Here is a 20,767-nt window from a genome sequence, read left to right on the forward strand (position 1 = left end):
TCTCTATCCAGGAAATGCCTTCTGACACGGTGGGAGACAGGTCTGAAGTGACTGCACTAGATTCACAAACAGCCATGTCCAAGGGACAGGCAGTTTCAGCATCTGGCTGCATATAATGTTCAAACATTGACAGACATATGAACAGTACCATCAGAAAACTGTGTGATGTGTCCTTCTCCTACACATTCAGTCTTTGAGTGAAATTCCAACTCTCTTCCAACCCAGAATAAAAGGGACATTTAACGATTTTGGAGCCAAAAGTCTATTTTATGTTTCTTTTCAGTTTCAGAAAACTCTGATTACAATGGCTCTCAAGAGGCACTGAACTTGAGAATGATCTTGTGTTCGTGCCTCAACAAGCGTGCTTGCACAGACAGGTCACAGGCTGCAAGGCAGCCATATGGACCCAAGACCAGTGTGAGATGAATACTGCCTGACCGCTGCAGCACAGATGGAGCCTATGCTGGTTCAGATTTTAGTTCCTCTCCTTGAGTAGAAATACAGACTGGGAGACTCAGCTGGCCCAACATGAACTGAACAATTTAGCTTGGGAGATACGAAGGGACTATACCAGGTGTATGACTCAAATCTCATGCTCTGCATGCCTATGGCTAGCAGGGTGGTATGCAGAATTAATCAGTAGGATCTCTGCCATCTATTCCTGTCCCCTCTGTTTCTGCTCTCTAAGGTTTAATCAAATCAATTTACAGTTCCATTCACCCTGCTGTAAATGTGAGAAAGCAGAAGCTTTCACAGTTTGTGTTACTTTTTTTTTGCTGAACTCAGCTAACAATGCAAATGAAAACTTCTCTTACATATTAGCCTGCCCAAAGGCACATGTTCTCATTATTGTTAGTGTTATTCTATTGCCTAGAAATGCACTAAATTAAATTCTTGTCTTAGTGAAGCTAGGGTTCTAGCCTGTTCTGTGATTACAGGGGCAGGACCTCTCCATACAGGCCACCAAAACACCTCTCTGTTTCATATAGCTTTCCGTGAAAGCTCTGCATCCTACTAATGAAAACATGACAGAAAAATTAAGCTATCCCAGTTTTACCTTTGGGTGATTGGAGTTCTTCTCCAACATGATATGGGTGTTTACAGAAGTGTCTTGTTTCACTATGCAATGCCACTTCTAACATGGCTCCAACAACCACGTACTCATTTCCAGTTCTTTACAGCCACATACTGGCACCACCAGAAACTTGCTCACACAGCCCTGAAACCTGCAGTATGGCCCTAATATCCAGCATCATCCTTTTGTTTGGTTTTACTCTCAGTCAAGACTGAAAATAAGTCTGCAGGCTTCCCAGGCATGACGTCCCTGGAAGCATTGCATTGCTTGTGCAGGTGATGCAGACCAGTGGACTGGTGTATGGCACTGACACATACTTTTATCACATGGACCTTAAAAACAAAAGCTGTTTTGTGCAAGCTTCCTTTTGGTTCTGTTCAGCTCCTGTGATCTGCCATGCAGGGGAGCTTTTCCATCTCACATCTCTCTCAGACACCCCTCTCTACAGTTTCACCTAATGTAATGAAACACTGGGAAGAAAAAACTATTGAAAAGAGTATGTCTGACCAGTGAAGTCAGCCAAGTAATTGCAATAACAACTAAGAAGAAGGCTGGTTGATTTCTGTGTCCAGGACTACCTCCTGAGGGGCTGTCCTTGCACTTTACCCATACATAGTCCTTGTCCAAAACACAGGTCGGACTGGTGAGAAAGCCAGGGCTAAGAGGCATTCAGAGGTTCAGGATCAAGTAACATATGCAGAGAAGGTCAGATCAGAAGAGAAAGCTATTTTTTGAACCACAAAACCGGTCTCTCTCCCAGCATATTCCAAGGGATAGCACAGAGTGCTGGGACAAATCCTGGGACAGCTCCTGAACTCTTTCCATCACAGGGTTAATGGTCCCCCATTATTGTTTGCAAAAGCACGCTGAAGAAAAAATAAATTCTGGAGTGTAGGAGTGTACCAGCTCCTGAAGAATTTGGCAGCAGGTTGGGTCCCTTAGACTCACTGCACAGATCTCTGGCCTTGAAGAAAACAAAGTTACACCAGACTATCTCTGCTGTGCATGTTCACCCCATAAAGCGGTATTTGGCATAATACAACCCTGGGTTCTGTTCCAGAATCTAAAAGGTACAGAATTTCACACATTTTTACTGCACACTCGGCATTTCTGTCCTTAACACCTTCTTTCTCTTCTGGAACAGAAGTCCTATCCATTCCCACTACCCCTCTTTTTTAATATGGTCCTCTAGTATCCCATGTACCAAGTAGGTCAAGACTAGGTTCAGCTCACTTCAGGGGCCCATGGTATTACTTCATTTCACACAGTCAGCACCAGTAGCCTGCAAGGACAGGTACCGCAGGTTTGCCTAAGGGAAGCTCTGCAATTGCTGCAACATCCTTTGAGTCACTTTTTCAGTGTTGCTTCAGGTCTCCCTGATGGACTACAAGAAAAGCAGAGGCCTTTTACAGACAGGTGCCATGGCTGTATTCTTAAACAAAGGCTATGCCAAGAGACAGATGTGGACAGTATAGAGCAGATACCAGCAAATGTTGGATGGAAAAAGTTTAAAGACTAAAGTTAAGCCAATGTTTTAGCTATAGTCTCTGCCAAAATGCGTATCACTTCAAAAAAGCACACAAGCATTATGTTTTGCAGTTGCCAATTCTATTTTTGAGTTACTAATATTTCTACCTTTGCTTCTGATTTTGCCAATAAAGAAGTGTTGTGAGCAGTAGTCCCTATCGGTGATGGTCAAGAGGACTGAATCTAAGGGAAACCCCAGCATTGCTAAATCCAGAAGTTCTTGTAAACAATGGGGCAATGGTTTGCTTGCATGTGCATGGAGTATGGATGTGTGGATCTCGTCCTTTTGTTTTACAGAGGAATGTGATCCTAAACAGCAGCTCACTATTGGGCAGGACTTTATCCCCCCATGGGGACTGCAGGGGAAGATCATCTGGGTGCTGGGACCACTTCTGTATTAGAGCCCCTAACTGGTCCCAGTGCAATCCCCTCCCACATACACTTGAACTCCCACTCCTATAGCAGCTCTGCTCGGAACTGATACTCTATGGGTGAAAGAAGAACTGAAAATGGCACAGGGGAGGAATTGAAGAAGAAATGAAACTTGGCTTCATCCAGGTTTCCTCACCACCTTATGCTCATTGAAGCAAAGATACCAGGAGGCTCTGGCACAGATGGTGTGGGGCAGTAGCACATGGGGCTGGGCTCTATAATGCATCACAGATTAAGTACCTCATAGTTTTGGCACACTCACCCATGCATCCTTTCAGAAATAAGAATGCCATGGAGGCCATAGTGGCAGTACATCTTCCCTTCTTTGCCAAAACAGGAGGTCTGAGTAAGAGGAGAGACATTGTCACTGTACTTTTCTTAGCAGACAGAACCCTGTCCTAGCCAGGCCCTCTGTAGTCCCTTCTCATAGCATCAGCACAGCTAAACTGGAACCATTCTTGCACACCCATACAGGAGAAGTTTGGGCTAACCTGGCATCTAATGATAGGCATTCCTGCTGCGGAGGCAAGACAGAGAAGGGGGCCAGGAGGCAGCACAGAGATGAGAAGCAGCCAGTGGATGGTGTTCAAGAGCCCCGCGCCACAGCTGGTGCAGCACCACGAGGCAGGCTTCAAACCTCTCCCAAATCCAGCACTGACCAGGACACACCCTGTGCCTAGCCACGTCACAGGAAAAGTGAGACACTTCTGCTTGCACACCTCTTCCTCAGATGACTCAGCAAGACTGTGCTATTACTTTGACCTCTTGTTCCTACTTTTAGAATTACTGCCAGGATAGTTTCTGAGAATGGCAAATCACAACAGAGGACTGTCTACATGGAGAGGGTGTTTCAATATCAGCAGAGAGCATTACAAACCAACAAAAACAGAACAGCAGTGACTGGAAGTTGAAACTAGACAGGCTCAGATTGAAAAGAATCTGCCAGTCATTAGGATAAGTATCGACTGGAATGGCTTACCAGGGGGCTGTGCACTTCTTGTAGTTCCTCCATCAAGATTAAGTGCCTCTTTCTAGAAGATCTGCTCTTTCCAGTCAGAGAAAAAGACAGGACCCTGAAACCCCTGACCCAGTGGTGCAGAAGCTCGGGCTGGGTGGGCTAGGAATCCTGTCTGCCTTCCAAGTCTTGCAACTCCGGCAGTGGCTTTGAGCTGAGAGAAACACGCCACTCCCCTCACTGTCATTTCTGGGAGTGTCACCAGCCGCTGCATGGTGGTGGACAGGCAGATCTGGACCTGAAAAGGATGTCTGCAACACACCGTTGAGGAAACAGGAAATCTGAACAATGTGAGCAGAGCAGAGAACGTGTGACCCCAGTGAAATCCTCCTGCATCTGTATTTGCTGCGTGGAAAAGGGATCAAAGTATCTCTTGAAACAGTCAAAACCAAGAACACAAGCACTTCCCTCCTAGGAGATTTCCTAGGATCAGAAGTCCATAGAGCAGGCGTGCATGCAGGGGTCAACAAGAGCCAGCCACCCAACAGGCCTCTTTCTCCATGACAAGTGATAGTTTTGATTTGATGTCTGGAGAAACACAGGGACAGGATTCTCCTGATATGTGCACAGCAGAAAGGAACCAGAAATGAGCAGCAAATGCAAAATACATCTCAAAGCAGAGAAGGCACTGGAGCTCTTCAGCACCAAACCATGCACCAGAGAGCTAGCAAAGGCAAGCATATGAATTAAGAGCAGATCTATGGGGTTAACCCACCTAGTCCAGGACATCAGCACTGACAAGAGGCAGAAGGACGTGCTTTTTAGGGCAGAGCACATGAATCTGACCATTACCTATGGCCCATTTTCCCCACATCCACAGGCATTGGGTTAAGGATGCCAGGGAGAGGAGGACAACCAGTGTGGGCAGGACAGCCACCCCACAGCATCAAAACCTACCCAGAGGTGACACTCTTGACCAGGGAACAGTGTTTAATCTGTGCACTGTTAAGCACAGATTGTCTAGAAGCATGTCTGAAGAGAATGACAACTGGATCAGACATCCTGGATGCTCCATGTAAAAAAGAGCACCAGCCCTGTCCTGCACGTTGAAGCCCTGACACTTGCTGTCTAACTGAGCCAGCTCAGAACAGGGCAGCATGTCCAGCAGGGAGGCAGTGGGGGTGCTTCTCCCACTCCACCTCTTCTGACTTCCTGACTATTTTGTTCTTTTCTTTCTCGCTCTTCTTGGTCAAGTTAGTAGCCCAACTCATCCTGTTCCTTTGGAAGACCACCTGGCAATGGGATCCCCTCCCAATGGTGGAAAAAAAGAAAGCCAAAAGGGGTTTTACACAGCAAAGTGAGGCAACAGGGAGTGAAGGGCCCGCACACATCAGTCTGTCTCATGCTGACTGACCCCTTGAGACAAGTTCAGCCTTGCTCAACAGAGGAAAATCACTTCCCATTTTCAAACTGCAGGAAATCCCCATTCCCCTTCAAAGAGGGATCCTAGGGAGGAAACATCTGTGCGCTTAGAAGCCTGAGCTCCCTGAAGCTGTGCTAGCTTGCACTGCGCTCCAGCAGAGTACAGCCCACGGGCTCTCCTGAACACACAACCCAAGGTAAAGCAAAACAATTCCAAAAGCACAAATGCAGGCCCTGAGCAACCTGATCTAACCCCAAACAGGGGGTTGGACCAGAGACTTCCAGAAGTCCCTTCTAATTTAAAATCTTCTATGATTTTATGATCCTATTTCAACAGAGCATGCAGCCTTCGAGCAACTGAAGGGGATGCCTCTTAGGTTTGAATTAAATGCAGTGTCAGTAGTCTTACCTGCTGTTGCTCTTGCTCAGTCACACTGCACTTCTGCTGCAGACCCAACAGCACAAAGAAAGGCTACAGAGTCTAGCTAAGCAGCTCCCCTGCAGTGTCCTGCCCAGTGCTGGAGGATCACTGGTGACAGAAAGCTGGACAAAACGTGCAGGGGAAACTCCCTGCAAGAAGCAATGCAAGGACACAGCAGGGGAAAACTGCCACAACATGAACCTGCACCAGAACAGCCCTCTGTTCTGTGGGGAAAAGCTTGCCCTGTGCTGACATTACTCAGTTTACGTTCCGTCTAACTGCAGTTTTCATAAATACCTAACTCGGCAAAGGCATGTGTCTGCCCAAGGGTAGGAAGCAGAAGTAAGGCAGACATGGTGCAGTCGAAGAAGTGGGGTCTGTGTTTGAACACAGTTGATGCTGCAAACAGGATTGTTAGTGAGAGAAGCCCACAGAAGAACCTTGGCAGCAGGGATGCCTACACCAACACTCATGTCCATCCCAAGCTTGGCATGAAGATACCAGCACTGAGAAGTGCCCAGCAGACCCTCCCCAGGCTGGGCACAGGCATGCCCGCACCAACGTGCACCCTGGCAAAGGGGAATGCCTGGGGCACCTCTGAACCTCTCCGCCATTACCCGCAGCCTCTTTCTCTCTAGTACTTTGAGTCATTCCGTGTTTTGTTCATTTTTATGCAATCTTTCTTGCTCAACATTTGGTTTCCATGGAGTCACATACACTGTGCGAAACACATTTATATTTAGAAAGTGGAACGGGTCATATGACCTGTCCCGGTTGTCATAGCAACCAGCACAGCTCCCGGCCGGCTGAATGTGATGGCACATGGCTGCTGGGGACAAGTCGCCCTCCCTGGGTGGCCCTGCGGGCACCGCCTCTGCAGCAGAAACACAGCAAGACACTGCCAATGCCACTGCCCCTTCCAGCCCCCACAGCCCAGCCCGTAGCATTCCTCTTCTTTGGGCACCATGCCTCCTCTCTGGCCACCTTCTGCAACACCAGCCCTCCTCCTCAAAGAGGAACAGTCCCTTTGCCTATGCCAAGTGTTAGGGTGTCTCAGAGCTCTGCTTGTGCTGCCAGGCTGGAGCCGTGGGCTGAGCTATGCCCAGCACATACCCCACATGCCAGTCTAGCAGGACAGCTCTCATTTTTCCTAGTCTTAAAAATCTCCCTGCCCTAATAAGTCTCCTCTGGGCCACACCAAAGCCGCCTTCATCCCTTCTTCCTCCTAAATAACTTCACATCTGCATGCAGCTGCTGTTTCCTTGGATGCCATCTCTGCCACCTTCCTAACAACCCACCGCAGCTGCGACCAGGAGGAGGACCGGGTGCCCTTGTGCGTGGGTCTCTGCTCTGGGGCCAACTCTCTACACCCCTCTATTTCCCATTTGGCTCTGAAATGTAGTGTGCGTGCTTCCCACCCAGCTCTACCTCCCCCACTGAGGGCCTGCTATCCCAGCCAGATCCACTGCTGCCAAAATCCTCCCTCCTCTCCCACCCAGGTCCCTGGCTATGGTGCAGGCATGTGCTCAGGACTTTGCTTTAAGGTAATATCCATGAACAGCACCGTGTTTGCAGAAAATCAGCCTTCTGGGACTCGTATACTTTTCTCTGCCAGTACCCTAAACTAGGGAAAAACAAACTTGTTTCTGAAGGGTACATGACCCAGAGAAACAGACTGGGTGATGTTTTCTGGCTCAGTGCTGTGTGTAACACCAAAATGGGTGGGAAGAGAAATGCTCTGATTTGTGAATCCCGCCTAGACCCCTGCAAAACAGGGGCTGTCGAGCCAGAGCTGAAAAACTCGAGTAGTTCCAGTGCAGCTCAGACCTCTGCTTTCTCAATACGTGCCTGCTGCATGAAAGCCATGTAAGGGGCCAGACTGGAAGAAGCCACAGCAGTGAGCTGCAGCTGAGCCTGTCCCCTGTGGTGGGTCTCATGGGACCCATGGCACCAGGTCTGGCCCAGATCCTACCGCAGACGATGCTCACTCCATGGCAAAACAGCAGTTCAGGGAGGTGCTTGGCAATGGCTGTCAACTTTTTTTGGCTGAGGAGAGGGAAGCTAGGCAAGTGTAAGAAGTAAGAAGGATAAGAAAGATGGAGTGGGAGATTCAGTGTGGGGAAAGAGCATGGGAGCGGGGCCCTGAGTTGGGGAGGGTGGTTAGCAAGAAAGAGAATAAAAAGCTTGTGATGGCTCCTGACTTGGGGAACGGCAGGTGTGGCAGGAGGGTGAGCGCGGTTTGCAGAGGAGGACAGCCCAGCTGCCGGCTTTCTCGCCTTTTGCTCTGCCTGAGCTCTTGGCACACTCCCAAGTGAGTTCATCACTTTCCTATGCCCCCTTTTGAGTGTGCTCACAGCCAGTGTGAGTGCTACCCTGTGACAGTATTTAGCACTACCTGACAAGGGGGTAGAGTCCTGGCACTGAATTAGCAACCAAGAAAAGGGAAACGAAGTACCACCCTCACAGCAGGTGCCAAAGACCCTGAACAGACAGATGGAAGTGGTGTCTGCTCTGAGTAAGAAAGCCTGTTTAGAACACGGTGACCATGGCCACACGCACATGTGTATCCCTGCAAGTATAATACATTTATAACCACAGGAAGCTCAAGAATCACTCCCTAGGAAAATACACACTTGTTTTTCCTTTCTGTGTTAATGGACAAAAAGCTATTTAATGGACAAATCTGTCCCATTCCCTTTGAGTAGTCCCTCCTGGCTAGTGTTATCCAGCCAAGCTATGTGTGGAAAGGTGATGGCCAGAGTGAGGATGGGAAAGAAGCTGTGAGCGGTTACATGGGGCAGCAGCAAGGAGCTGGCACTGCTAAGTGGATCTTCTCCAGCATGGCCTGGGAAGGCCAAAGAGGGGTCAACCAGGCAGATGATTGCTGTGATGAAGGGCTCAACTCCACCCACAGTGGAGCACAGAGGAACAGTAACAGCAACACAGAGGCACAACAATGGGTGGGGAACCTCATAGGAGATAACCTAATCCCATAGACAGAATACCCTGCCTGGAGTCTGCCCCGAGCATGAGAGCAATCAGCCCCATTGTCTGGGGTGAAAACCACCACAATGAGTTAAGGGAAAGGCTCTCTAGATCATCTTACAGACGGATACTGCCTCTAGGAGTATGGGACTCATTATAAGATGCAGGCAAAGAGCATCTTTGGATTACACAAGACAAGGGATAGTTAGGGGAAGAAACAAAAGTGGGGGAAGGGAGGAAACCAGTGTGGGAAAACAGAGTCATAAGGGGATGAAAGGAGCTAGTCATGTGTAAATGGGCAGCTGGTCATCACATTTGTCTGTCCATGCCCTGAGTCCGGTCACTGCAGTCCATCCTGTCCTCTTATTAAAATCCATTCTAACTATTTTCCATTCAGTATGCATGTGCATGCATGGAGATTTAATTAGTGCCAGCAACTGGAGTGGGGACTACAAGTCATAGGGGCTGGTGTGTTTGCAATGCCAGCAACTGGAGACACTGGAGTACTGGTGTATCATGTGGATGCATATCAAGCTGGCCTAGCCAGGTATCGAAACAGCCATAAGTCTTGGCCAGATACTGGAGAGGCCAGAGGGTCTCTGAGCTGCTAGTAGAGGGACCAGAAGATCCAAGCCAACTACTGTAGGGATCATAAGTTCTGGTTGTTGGCTGAGACCCATTTGCTTATGTGTGTCTGTGTGTGTCAGGTGAAAGGCTCCATGGCTCATCTGCCAGGTAGATAGGGTATCTACGTCCAGTTACTGGAAAGATGTTCAGTGTGTGTCTGTGCATGTGCTGGTGTGTGCAAGGAGGTCTCCGAACCAGCAACTGGAGTGGGACTGCGGTCCCAGGGGCTGCATGACCAGGTGCCAGCAACTGGGGAGACTGGGATCCAGGGCCAGCTCCTGGACAGACTGTCTCAGGCCAGTTACTGGAGGGCTCCACATTACATATATGTATGCATTCACCACTAACAGACCTTTATCCTTTTTCAGCCAGAAAGGGGAACAGGATGAGGCTATTGGTGCCGTTTGTGAGAGTGCTGAGTGTTTCTGTCTGTGTTGATCTGTGCACCTGGCCGTGTGTATATGTATAGAAGAACCATGCATGTGAGTTTGTGTGGTATGCCTACTGGGAATACATGCTTAGCCTCACTGCTGTCTGGACCTGGGGATACGGAGCTGTGGCAGCCTTGCCTCTAGTGGGTTACCCGATTCAGCAGGCCCTAACATGGTGCACATGCACTTCCCAGCCCTTGGTATTCATCTTTCCAGGTGCTGATGAGGAGGCCAGTTAGCTGAGGTGGAATAAGCCGAGTCCAAAACAAAGCTAAGCAATGATGAAGAGAGATACCGCACATGTGCCTGTCCCGTTATAGCCCTGGGGGAATGGGGGACCACTGCAGCATATCTCTTGTGTTCATGCCTTCGTGCAGAAGGCTCAGCTCTGCAGCACCAGTTTAAGAAAAACCTTCACACACTATGTCTGCCTAAACTCTAAAGCACAGCGTACTGAAGAGTAAAGAGGCAGAACTCAGTATCAGCCTGCGGCCTTGGAGAGCCTCACATGACGGTCAGCATATGTACCATACAGAAGTTTAAAGACAAGTACAAGAATGCCAGGAAGGACTAGGCTGGTACCTCTCACTCAGTCCCAAGTACAGCTGTGTCCAACTGCCTCCCTCGAAGATGGAGCAATCCCTCCCAGCAGTCCGTTTTTCTGTAGCAGTCGAGTTTCTCTGAAATACCTGTAGTCATTTTTCTTCTTCCCAAAGAGAAATAAAGAAGTTAGCACTCTCCTGTTTCTCTTGTTTTCCTTTCAGCAGCATTGTTTCTTGCTGTTCAGAAGGTTAACATTTGGCATCTAATTTGCTAACTAGCAGAGCCAGTACAGGCTGTGGAGGTCCGAGAATGGTTCATCTGCCAGTATACAGCCAGCGTGGGTAACCAACATGCAGTGCACTCAGTGCTCTGCCTTGCTACCTTTCTGTTATTAGGAAATGAAGCCATGGTGTCTTCCTACCATGATTTCTTGAAATAACAGGATGTGGCCACCTGGGACACAGCTGATTTCTCAAGAGATCCAGAGCTGATGGTAGCACAGTTTCATGTTTCTATGCCCAAGCTCTGCACGCTGCCACATACACTCGGCTCACTAGCATATGACAAAGTTTGGCATAAGCTACTTGAGTCACAGCCCCACGCCCTCAATAGGAATTGAGACCCGGAGCTCTGCCACAGGCTGCCATGAGCTGGCTCTCCTGGATCCTAAGACTTCCCCAGGCAGGAGTTACCGCACCATGGCTTGCTAGGGTGGAAGTGGGCAGGAGAAGGTAAAAGCCTGGCGACGTGGCAGCGCCAGCACTCCTGAGAGCTCTGGGCTGTACATGTCCTGTGCCAGTGCAGCCCGGGAGGAGGCAGGAGCTCTCCTCCCCTCACCCTGCTCAGGAGGGATGTGCCACTCCATCTCTGACATCAGCATCTGGTACAAGGCAGAGCACCAGGGCCAAGCACTCTGAAGGGCTTTGTTGTCCTGGGCAGCCAGGGACAACAGGGCTATTGTTGAGCAAACCTTGTACTATAAGAGTCACCCCCATACGCCCAGAGAGTCACAAGGCCAGGTCAGGCCAGCTGCAGCATTACTGCCTGTCTCCAGTTTGAAATGACATGCTGCAAGGACAGATCACCTCTCAGTGACTGGAGAGCGTGGCACACCAGCAAGATGGTCAGAGGCCCAAGAGGCAGCCAGGGAGCCGGGGGCATGCTTCTTGCCCCAGGTGCTCTGCACTGGAAAGGTGACTGGAAGCCATTAAAAAAAGAAACTTCCCACAGCCACCTAAATTTGCGGTTTGACTCCTCTCCTTGGGCTGCTGCGTGGAAAAGCAGGGCAGAGAAGTCACCAACAGCAGGCTTGAGGGCAGGCAAAGAGCTGGGCAGCACGGCTGTCTTCTGTGCTCCTAGGGCCCTGTGAGTGCAGCTGGTTTTGGAGAAATGAAACATCTGGGAATAATGCCAAATGTTTTTATATGGGGCCTCCAGCCCGTACGCTGCAAGAAAGCTCAGCCTGGATAAGCGCTCTCTCCTATACATGCTAACACAATATGCTTTTACCAGGCTAGGACAAGGCCTCAAGCCTACCCATCCTCGCCTGCCTGCGGGAACGTGTCCCCTCTCTCCGGCCAGGGCCAAGAAGCACTGACGGCTTTGTGGGTTTAGATGCAGTGTCAGGGTTGGATGTTTCACAAGACTTGCAGCAAGCTGCAGAAGGCACGCACAAAGACCTGGAAGGGAGCCCCAAGCCACTCTGGTCTTTGTGGGGATGTGCCATACCCCCTCCTGCCATGACCATCCCCAAACAATGCCACAGCGTTTTATCTGAAGACAAACGTGAAGAAATAACTGCTTAAATAGGAAAAAACTTGAACAGAAACCTAGCAGAAATAAGAAGAGGTGGTAAAGAAACCTATGCCTTGCTCACTGTGCAGCTCTTTTAGTCCCACTCTTGACCTCATGCATGGACTTTCTGCCTTGCACCACACTTTCCATTGCCCTCCTGGTCCCTAGAACAAAATCCCTCCTGTAGGTGCAGGTGGGGGGCCCTCGGTCCCCCACAGGGTCCTGCAGGCTGCCCAGCTGTTTGCTGACCCCTCTGCCAGCCCTGCCGCAGCCCAGCCGGCAGCCTGGCAGCCTCTCCGCCTCGAGTGTGCTCCACAGCTCCTAGGAATTACAAGCATCCTCTCTTCCAGCAGCGTCGCCGGACCCAGAGCACAGCAGCCAGGTAAACAAACCTCAGTGTCAGCCACGGCAGTAACACAATAAAAGAACTGCCCCCGGCAGCAAAATAGTCCTGCTCCAAGTCGGATTGCAAGCATCTAGTGTTTCACTCAGGGATGATGTGGACATACTGCCATTGCAGGAGCTATTAGCAACAGACTCATTTGCTTTTGTGGTTCACATGGGACTGGGACACTTTTCTACTTCAGCAATGCATAAGGTGCAAAAAGAAGTTATGAGTAAAAATAAAATAATGAAAAATATACAAATCACTATGAAAGAAAATTTTTCTCTCAAGAGTACAATGTACCTATGCAACGTACCTTCATAAACATATGCCATTTGCAAGGGTCTGTGCCAGGGCATGCCTTACTTGCTTCATTTCTCATACATCACTATGTTTTTTTTAACAAGCACGATTCTACTGCTGTGTTCTGCAGTTTCCCAGACACAATAAAATCACTTCATAACAACTAATAATTAGTGTCTGTTCTTCTAGGAAGGGAGAGATTCTCCCTTAAATTATATAGACTCTCTCAAGTGCACACACAAACATGCACAGCAAAGCTAAGGCATAGCAACCTCCACTTCTGCTGCAGTCATCTGCCAAAAAATGGCTATTTCAAAAACATTTTGGAGCAAGTGAGTAACATATTTGTAAGTTAGAAAAGCCAGTAAAAGCATCATAGAAGAGTTTCTGGTCAGACCCCCAGAGCTGGTGTATTCTCAAATGAAGTTAGTGAATAGATATTCTGAGATAGTCCAAAGAATAATCTGGGTTAGTTGTCTGTATTTATCTTTAATTACTTTTAAAAATACTTTAAATATCCTTTCTCTTTTAGGAAGAATGTTGGGACCAGGTCCCTGAGAATCTTATGTTAATGATCTGCATTTCTAATAAGATATTTTTATTATAAATATTATCTCAAAATCTATGTGATTAAAATAAAATTGGAAGAGTTAATTCGGATTCTGTTCCTGGCCCCAGGCCTTAAGCAAAACCATTAATGTTTTGGCATATTACAGCTACATTTTCCTGCACTTCAAAATGAAATTTGCTTCCCCCTGTTGCTGTGGTAGGTCAGGATCCCCAAAGGAAGTTCCTAGCTACTTTTGCAGGCAGCCTGGATGGGGACTTTTTACTTACAACCATCCTCAGTTTTTCTTGAATGGTGTTTCCCTGCAGAGGAAATCTGTTATGCAGCCCCGACCTGCTATTCCCTGGATTAAATGGCCCTCCACAAGCAAAACTTTGGGAACCTCAGATGCAGAGAAAACAATGAAATGGCCAAGATACAAAGTGCTGCCAGATGCACATTCCTGCACCCTCCCTCATAATCTCTCTCAGGCGCGGGGAATGTAACTGCTGTTGCCTGTAACTCTGTAGTAAAGCACACTCAGACAGACACATGATACTGAGTTTTTATTTTTGCTGCTGCTACAATTCTTAATAAGTGAGTAACAAAAAAAAAAAGGGAAGGCAGCCATTCCCACAACTTGGCAAGGCCGAACAAGGCTGCCGGAGCCCCCGCACAGAGCTGCAGTTTGCCCTGGACCCCTGCCTGCACGCTGCTGCAGCCAGACAGATGGACAGGCAGCCACCGCTGGAGCATGGGTGGGCACTGGTCCGGCTGTGGGGCTGGTGTGACAGCAAGAGAGAGGCCATGTGCCCATCCCTGTTGAGGGGACAAGGTGGCAAGGGGAGGACTGGAGGCTTTAGGGCTCTATGGTGCAGTGCAAAATACTTGCTCCCCCCTTTGCAGGTGGGACACAGGTCTCCTGCTGGCCTCAGCTGGCACACCCTGCAGAGGTACCCTGTTGACATGAGCGCTTGCCTCATTTGCAGCATTTTTCCAGGGATCCCTTCTCTAAAAATGCAAAGTGTGGGACTGCCTTTGTACCCTGACAGAGGACTGAGATATCACTAAAGAAAATCCTCCTTCTCCGCCAGTCAGGCAGGACATACTGAGCGTGACCACAAGCATCTCTGCTTGGTGCCTTGACTCCCTCCCATAGGAAGGTCTGGACAACCGTGGCAGAGTTGCCTGCTAGCACCAGCATACGCTATATTTGTTCACAAGCTTCTTCCCATCACAGGAATGGAAAAAAGTGCAAGTGCGACATACAGGTCATGCAGCACCATCAGCTGCTTCTGAAGATGACCTCTGGTGTGCAGAGCAGCAGATGATCTCCACCACTGTACAAGAGCTATGTGCTCCCCTCTCCCCTCTGCAGCTTCTGCTGCTCAGGAAGGACCGAACTGGTTTGCACTGATCCTGGCAGCACGAAGTGCTCTCTGTAGGTGCTGGCGCCTCTCTGTCCCCTCTCAGTTTCTTGTCCTTGGAGCTACTGATCCCATCCCTCTGCACGCTAAAGGGTGCTCAGATCTCATTTGCCCAGTTTATCTCTTTTTAATGAAACTCCACCATACAAACACTTCATCTAAGAGGAAGAATATCCAGGTCACCACATTTCTGCAGTGAAATTCATTTAGTCCTGGGATGGCCCATATACAAGAATAACATTTAAGCCAGCACACTGCAGACGGTGGGAAGCACTGCAGAGACAAGGGATGACAAAGGCAGACCTCAAGAAAAGTGCCACGAGACAGCTGCAGCCAGGCAGGTCCAGACAGGGAGACTCATCAGTTGGAGGTGATCAGCTGCAGCCGGGACAGATGCGTGCAGCAAAGTAGAGCAGGCAGAAAGACAGACAGGAAATATCAAGACAATATTCAGCTTGGACAAAATGCAAGTACAAGAAAACAGCCCAAAAAACAGCCAATGGGAGGGAAATCCCTAGAAACTAAAATTGATTAATTTTAATTCGCTCCATGCAGTAACTGAGCATCCTCAGAAGAACATAGCGAGTGTCACTGGGTCACCTCCCCTGCTCTTTTCCTCGTCACTCCTCTGTCCCGCTAACACTGGTTTAGAGGAAATTAATAAACTGCCCATTTTAAAACTGCCACATTTCCCTTCTAAGACCCTCCATGCTCTTCTGGACTTTACCAGACTTCAAGCTTCCAACAGGATGTCTATGAGGATGCATTTTTTGCTTCACCTCAAATTTGTTTATGCAGCACAAAGGATGGAGGAAGTTCTTAGAAAAAAGGCCAATATTAAAGTATGGTTATGTCAATGGTCAACCATTACTTGGGCGATGTGCATAGGAAATTTAGAATTTTTGCTAGGAGGTGGTGGTTGCTCCTGTCAGGACTTCCATGGGCCCCGGGAACAGCAGACCAGGTTATAAACTGCAATGCTGACACACTAGATGTTCCCTTTTCTTTCTCAAGCCCAGCTATTCTATTGGTGAACTGCTATTCAGTGATATGCACCACTGACGAAATATGTGACTACACTATTACCCTTTGACATGGGATGAGACACAGAAGTACAGAATTCAGCACTGAATTCACACCCAAATATCACTATTTCTGTGCAATTGACAACTTTTGCTGGTCCAAGAGAAGCTTCAGCCTGAGCATGCTACCTACAGAATGAGCAAGTACAGAAATTGCCTATTACCACAACAACAAAGTTTAAATATGATTTTTGGCTTTGAGTTACTGCAACTATACAAAGGGAGCCAGAGGCACCAAGCCTGTATGATTTAATTGCCATTATAGATAAAGCTTATCACAGAGCTGAGAACCGAATGTACTCATTTGGAGGAAGGCTGCCCCCTAATACCTGGGAGTATCCTGCAATGAGGATGCATTTCCAACATGGTCCAAACACTGTGACCTGCTGCTTACTCAAGATTCATCACCAAGCCACACTGTCTGTCAATGCAGATACAGAAAATCTATCTGCTTGGTTGCTCTACATCTGGCAAGTTAATCTTGTTTATGAAATTCAGCATTTCAATATACATCTTCTTCTTATGACCAGAGGATATAACTACCTCTTAGTGCAGCAGTGAATTTTAATAATTATAATATGGAAACATCAGAAGTCATTGGGATTGGGAACCCTTTGTGCCTGGCACTATGCATGTAAGGAAAGGAACTTTTTAGATTGCTTTTAAATGGAAAATAAGCTGACAGTTACTCTTATGACAAGTACAGAAGTGTAGGCGCAAAAGTAGATAAAATCAGCAGAAGAGCATTAACAGTAACAGGAAATGTTCTATAAATGCAATAGTATTAAGAGGAAGACCAAGTAAAAGAACCAGTTGCAGCTCAGTAGAGAAGGAGAGCTACCCATGGATGATCATGTTCAGTATCTTCAACAAAAAGTCATCTGTTAATAAAGAAGTCATCCATGATCAAGTGGCTGACATAGTTAATACTAGCAACAAAGGGTTAAGATCTCAGCCTGCAATAGGGAAGGAAAAAGTTGGAGAACACTGAGATTGATAGATTCATCCTAAGACTTTTAAAGAACTGGCTCATAAATCTCAGAGCAATTGCTAATCACCTCTGAGAATTCATGGAAAATCAGGGAGGGAGAGTTCTGGCAACACAGAAAAGGCAAAACATAGTGTCTAGCTTGGAGAAATGGGAAAAGAAGGAAATGGAGTTGTGGAACAGCCACTTGAACTCTAGTTCCTAGAAAAGTAATTGAATAAATTATTTAACAATTTTTTAAGGACCCTGAGCAGACAACAAGGATATAATTAAAAGCCCACACCATTTTGTCACAGAGCTGTTGAACCAATCTGATCACCTGCATGTGACTGAACACTAGTGGAAGTGGGGCCGTAGAGGTGTCAGCAGTGGTACACTCTCCTAGAGAGAAAAACATCCTACTGGGAAGGAAAATGAGAGAGCAGCCTGAGAGACATGGACCTGGTAAGACCTCAGCTGGAGCTATGTGTCAAGTTTTGAGCTTCACTCTTTAAGATATGAACAAACTGGCTAGTCCAGAAGAGAGTGTAAAACAGAGATCTAGAAAAAATGACCTGAAAGGAAAGAGGAAAAGTTGTTAACACAGAGCAGAAATGAGTGAGGGAGGAGTGTCTCAGATACCAAGCTGCTGAAAAGAGAAGAAGAATGGTTTATTTTCCCATCCATCATAGGTGGGATAAAAATGGATTTAAATTGCAGGAAGAAAGGTTCAGGATGGAGGTGATATTGAAGCCATGGTATAGCTTAGACTCCCTTAAGAAAAGACCAGATAACTGTTTATAAGAAATTATGTAGGTATTATCAAGCCTTTCTTGGAGGAATGCGCCTATGACTACAGTATGAGATACACATATGTACTCTGGGCAGTTGTTCTCGAAGATCACACTATGCTGAAATTCCCTGAGGTGGCTTGGAATAGATGCACTTGATATGAAAATGGAAATATTATTTAATGTATGACATCATGTATTAGAAAAGAAAGAAAACAAAATCTAATATAAGAAAATGCTACTTAGAAAAGGTCAACACTTGGAGTTGAAAGTTAAGAAGAATTGGGGTGGGGACTATGTAATATTTCTGACAGCATTCACAATGCAATCTTGAATAATATTATTACAAATAATTTTCTTCCACAGGCCTCTGATGCTTGAGTTATGTGATTACTGAGAAACTGCTTAACTCTACCTCATTTCTGTCCTCTGGGGGGAGAATTTATTACGAGGGTAATAGACTCAGCTGTAAGAGCAACAATTTAGACTGACAGCAATTGGGAATAAGGCCCTAGAGACCACCATGACGTGCGTTTTACCTCTCCTCGATCCTGATATTTAAGAACAAATACGAGTCATTTAACTACCACCAGCCAAACCAGTAATATCTCCCTGCAGACACCCAAACCAGGCCATTTTCAAAGGGGTGTGGAAGGCCTAGGTTCAGTTTTGTTCATCGATCACTTCTCAGATCAGTCATGCTCCCCTCACATTCAGACAATTCTCCATCCATAAGCCAAATGCAAGAGGACTTTTCCAACCCACTCGGAATCACGAAGCCAGACAAGCTTCTGGACTGATCCAGCAGGCCTTTAAAAATGTCAGTATAAAATGTATGTGCTTGAATGACAGAGACACAAGGTCATTGTTTTTGAAAAGACCTGGTAAAAACCAGACAGAGGTTGATAGGATCACAGATCCAAGCCTGTGCTGTATTATTCAAAGGATCCTGCAGATCAATGACCTTGGATTTATACTAAGTACATTGGGCACAGGGGTCTCTGCCAAAGCCCTTAGGCATTGCAGCACGCACATGCTTGCAACATCTGAGGGTTTCTGCGAGAGGCTGAAATACGGAGCTGCCTGTTTCCTCCTCCAGCCCAGCACCCCAGCAAAGGTGCCATCCTGCAGCCCTGCATTCTCACGTCACCCTCCTCTGCTCAGCATGTGGCACTGCCTCTGGTCTCATGTATAATTACCTGGACATCATTACCTCAAAGAGGCACAAAGAAATAATTCCTAGACTATAAACCCTCTCCACATGAACCGCTGTGAACTTTTGCACGTGAACCACAATAGCATTTGCAGGTATTTTGAAGCCTGGGACTGCAAAAACCATGAACCTAGGCAAACCAAGAAAGTTCTGTTGAGTCTGCCAATTATATCCCACTGCTTTAGATGGGATTTTTAAAGCCATGGGATTTTTAATTCATGTGTTGTTTTGGTGAAAAATGTAGATTTCTATTTGTAATCTAGACTTGATGTAAAAATAAACGGTCAGAAATTTCTTGGTAACAAGCTGCTACCCTGTGGAGAGCAGAAAAAACAGTGGAATATTGCAGCACCACTTTTGGTACAGCTAATCCAGGAGTCATGGAAACACCCTCTTGAAAATATCCAAAAAAACAAGCTCGTAAGAGGTACCCTCTGTCAGGAGTTTGCCCTGCTCATGGTACCTCACTGTCTGTACCACTTCCCTCCTGAAACTTCCTGCAAAGTCCACAGGCCAACCTCTCCGTGACATCTGTGGGGCTGCACCCAGCTGCCTGAATACTTGTGTTGGGCTCAGAGAGACACAGGTGGGAAAAGAAAGCACTTAGTTCTAGGAAAATTGCTTTAATTCAAACCCAAGAGCCACTTTCTGGCTTGTAAAAAACATATTTGCACCTTCCTGTTCTGCTGCAACAGCTTCATTTATGGAGGAAGGAATTGGGAGCCCTAGCACAGCCTTGCATTTGCAGGCAGGTCCCACCTCCTCCTGGACACCAAACACCGGCCTTGGCCTCACGCCTAGGAAAGAAGCAGGACGATGCAGAACAGATGCTGAATTCAAATTACAGATTGATAACAACACCCCCAGGCTCCTGCTCTCTAAGTTAGCAATAGGAAGAACAGTTTGGCAAGACATGAAAACTACATTTCAGTGTAGCTCCTCACAGAGACTGCCATACAGCCTGTTTTGAGCGCAAGAACATAAATATGCAGAGCATATCAACTGCCTCCATTCAGCACTGCAGACTTCACCTGAGCAAATGCAGGTGCCCACAGCTGAGCTAGTCTGGCTGGTGCTCTCTGATCACTGGGGAGAAACAGAGGACCCAGCTCCTTCAGCCTGGACAACTGAAAAAGCATCGGGAGAGTTTGACCTCAGAAGTACCTCTCCCTCAGTTGGCTATAAAGGAATCTGAGTGTTTTGTCTCTCTAAAGTAAAGATGAACTTATTCTTTGCTGTCTGCATGTTAGACTGAGAAGCTTCTGCTCCAGGACTTCTCGCCTGTCCATATTGGACCATCACACCAGGAACAATCCTTGAAGCTTATGAGAAACCTGCCGTCCCCCTGACCATCCCGTGCTTGCTCTCCCACCTTTTGACTGCCCACGGGCAGCCTCCCCAGGGGCAGGAGGACATTCACTGCAGAGCCTGGCAGCTAACGTGCTCCCTGAGGAACGGCAAAATGCGTGCTTGACTCCGCACAGAAAAAGTGAAAACTGAACCCACATCTCCCACTTCCTGCTCTTGAGCTGCTCGCCTGCTGCAGGAGGCTGGTGGTTAACAGCCTCCCTCCTCTCCCTGCAGCTTTTAACGAGTTGGTGGACATCAAAAGACATACAGTCCTCCTGCACGGCCCCACGTCAGGCACTGCAGCTGCCAGGAGGAGCCCTTGCTCACGCCACCCCCAAGACCTTGCCTTTCCCACTGGTGAGCTTTGGGGAGCTCCTGCTAAGCATAAACCAACACTCAGACCCCTTTGGAGAAACCAGCGTCTCTTGCATCATTTGTACAAAAGGGCTGAATGCCTGTCTCAAACAGTAGAGATAACCTGCTTGAGCAG

The 20,767-nt window shown here is 47.5% G+C and overlaps 1 protein-coding gene across 4 annotated transcripts in view; it reads right to left on the minus strand.

The window, feature by feature from the left end:
• The window catches only part of GAS7 (growth arrest specific 7), a 106,328-nt gene that overhangs the window by 68,356 nt on the left and 17,205 nt on the right, over positions 1 to 20,767 (minus strand). The window contains exon 1 of one of the 4 annotated variants that reach the window (XM_075044828.1): positions 10,458 to 10,475. The exons of 2 other annotated variants lie outside the window; for them this stretch is intronic. Coding sequence is in view for 1 of the 2 variants with exons in the window: in XM_075044827.1 (XP_074900928.1) it covers positions 4,014 to 4,046 (33 nt within the window). In the remaining variant the exon portion in view is untranslated. Of the gene's footprint in view, positions 1 to 4,013; positions 4,158 to 10,457; positions 10,476 to 20,767 lie in introns of those variants that run through there. One more of the 4 variants, XM_075044827.1, reaches the window with a different exon arrangement.

Source organism: Buteo buteo, chromosome 13 (assembly GCF_964188355.1).
Source record: "Buteo buteo chromosome 13, bButBut1.hap1.1, whole genome shotgun sequence".
Taxonomy (NCBI): domain Eukaryota; kingdom Metazoa; phylum Chordata; class Aves; order Accipitriformes; family Accipitridae; genus Buteo; species Buteo buteo.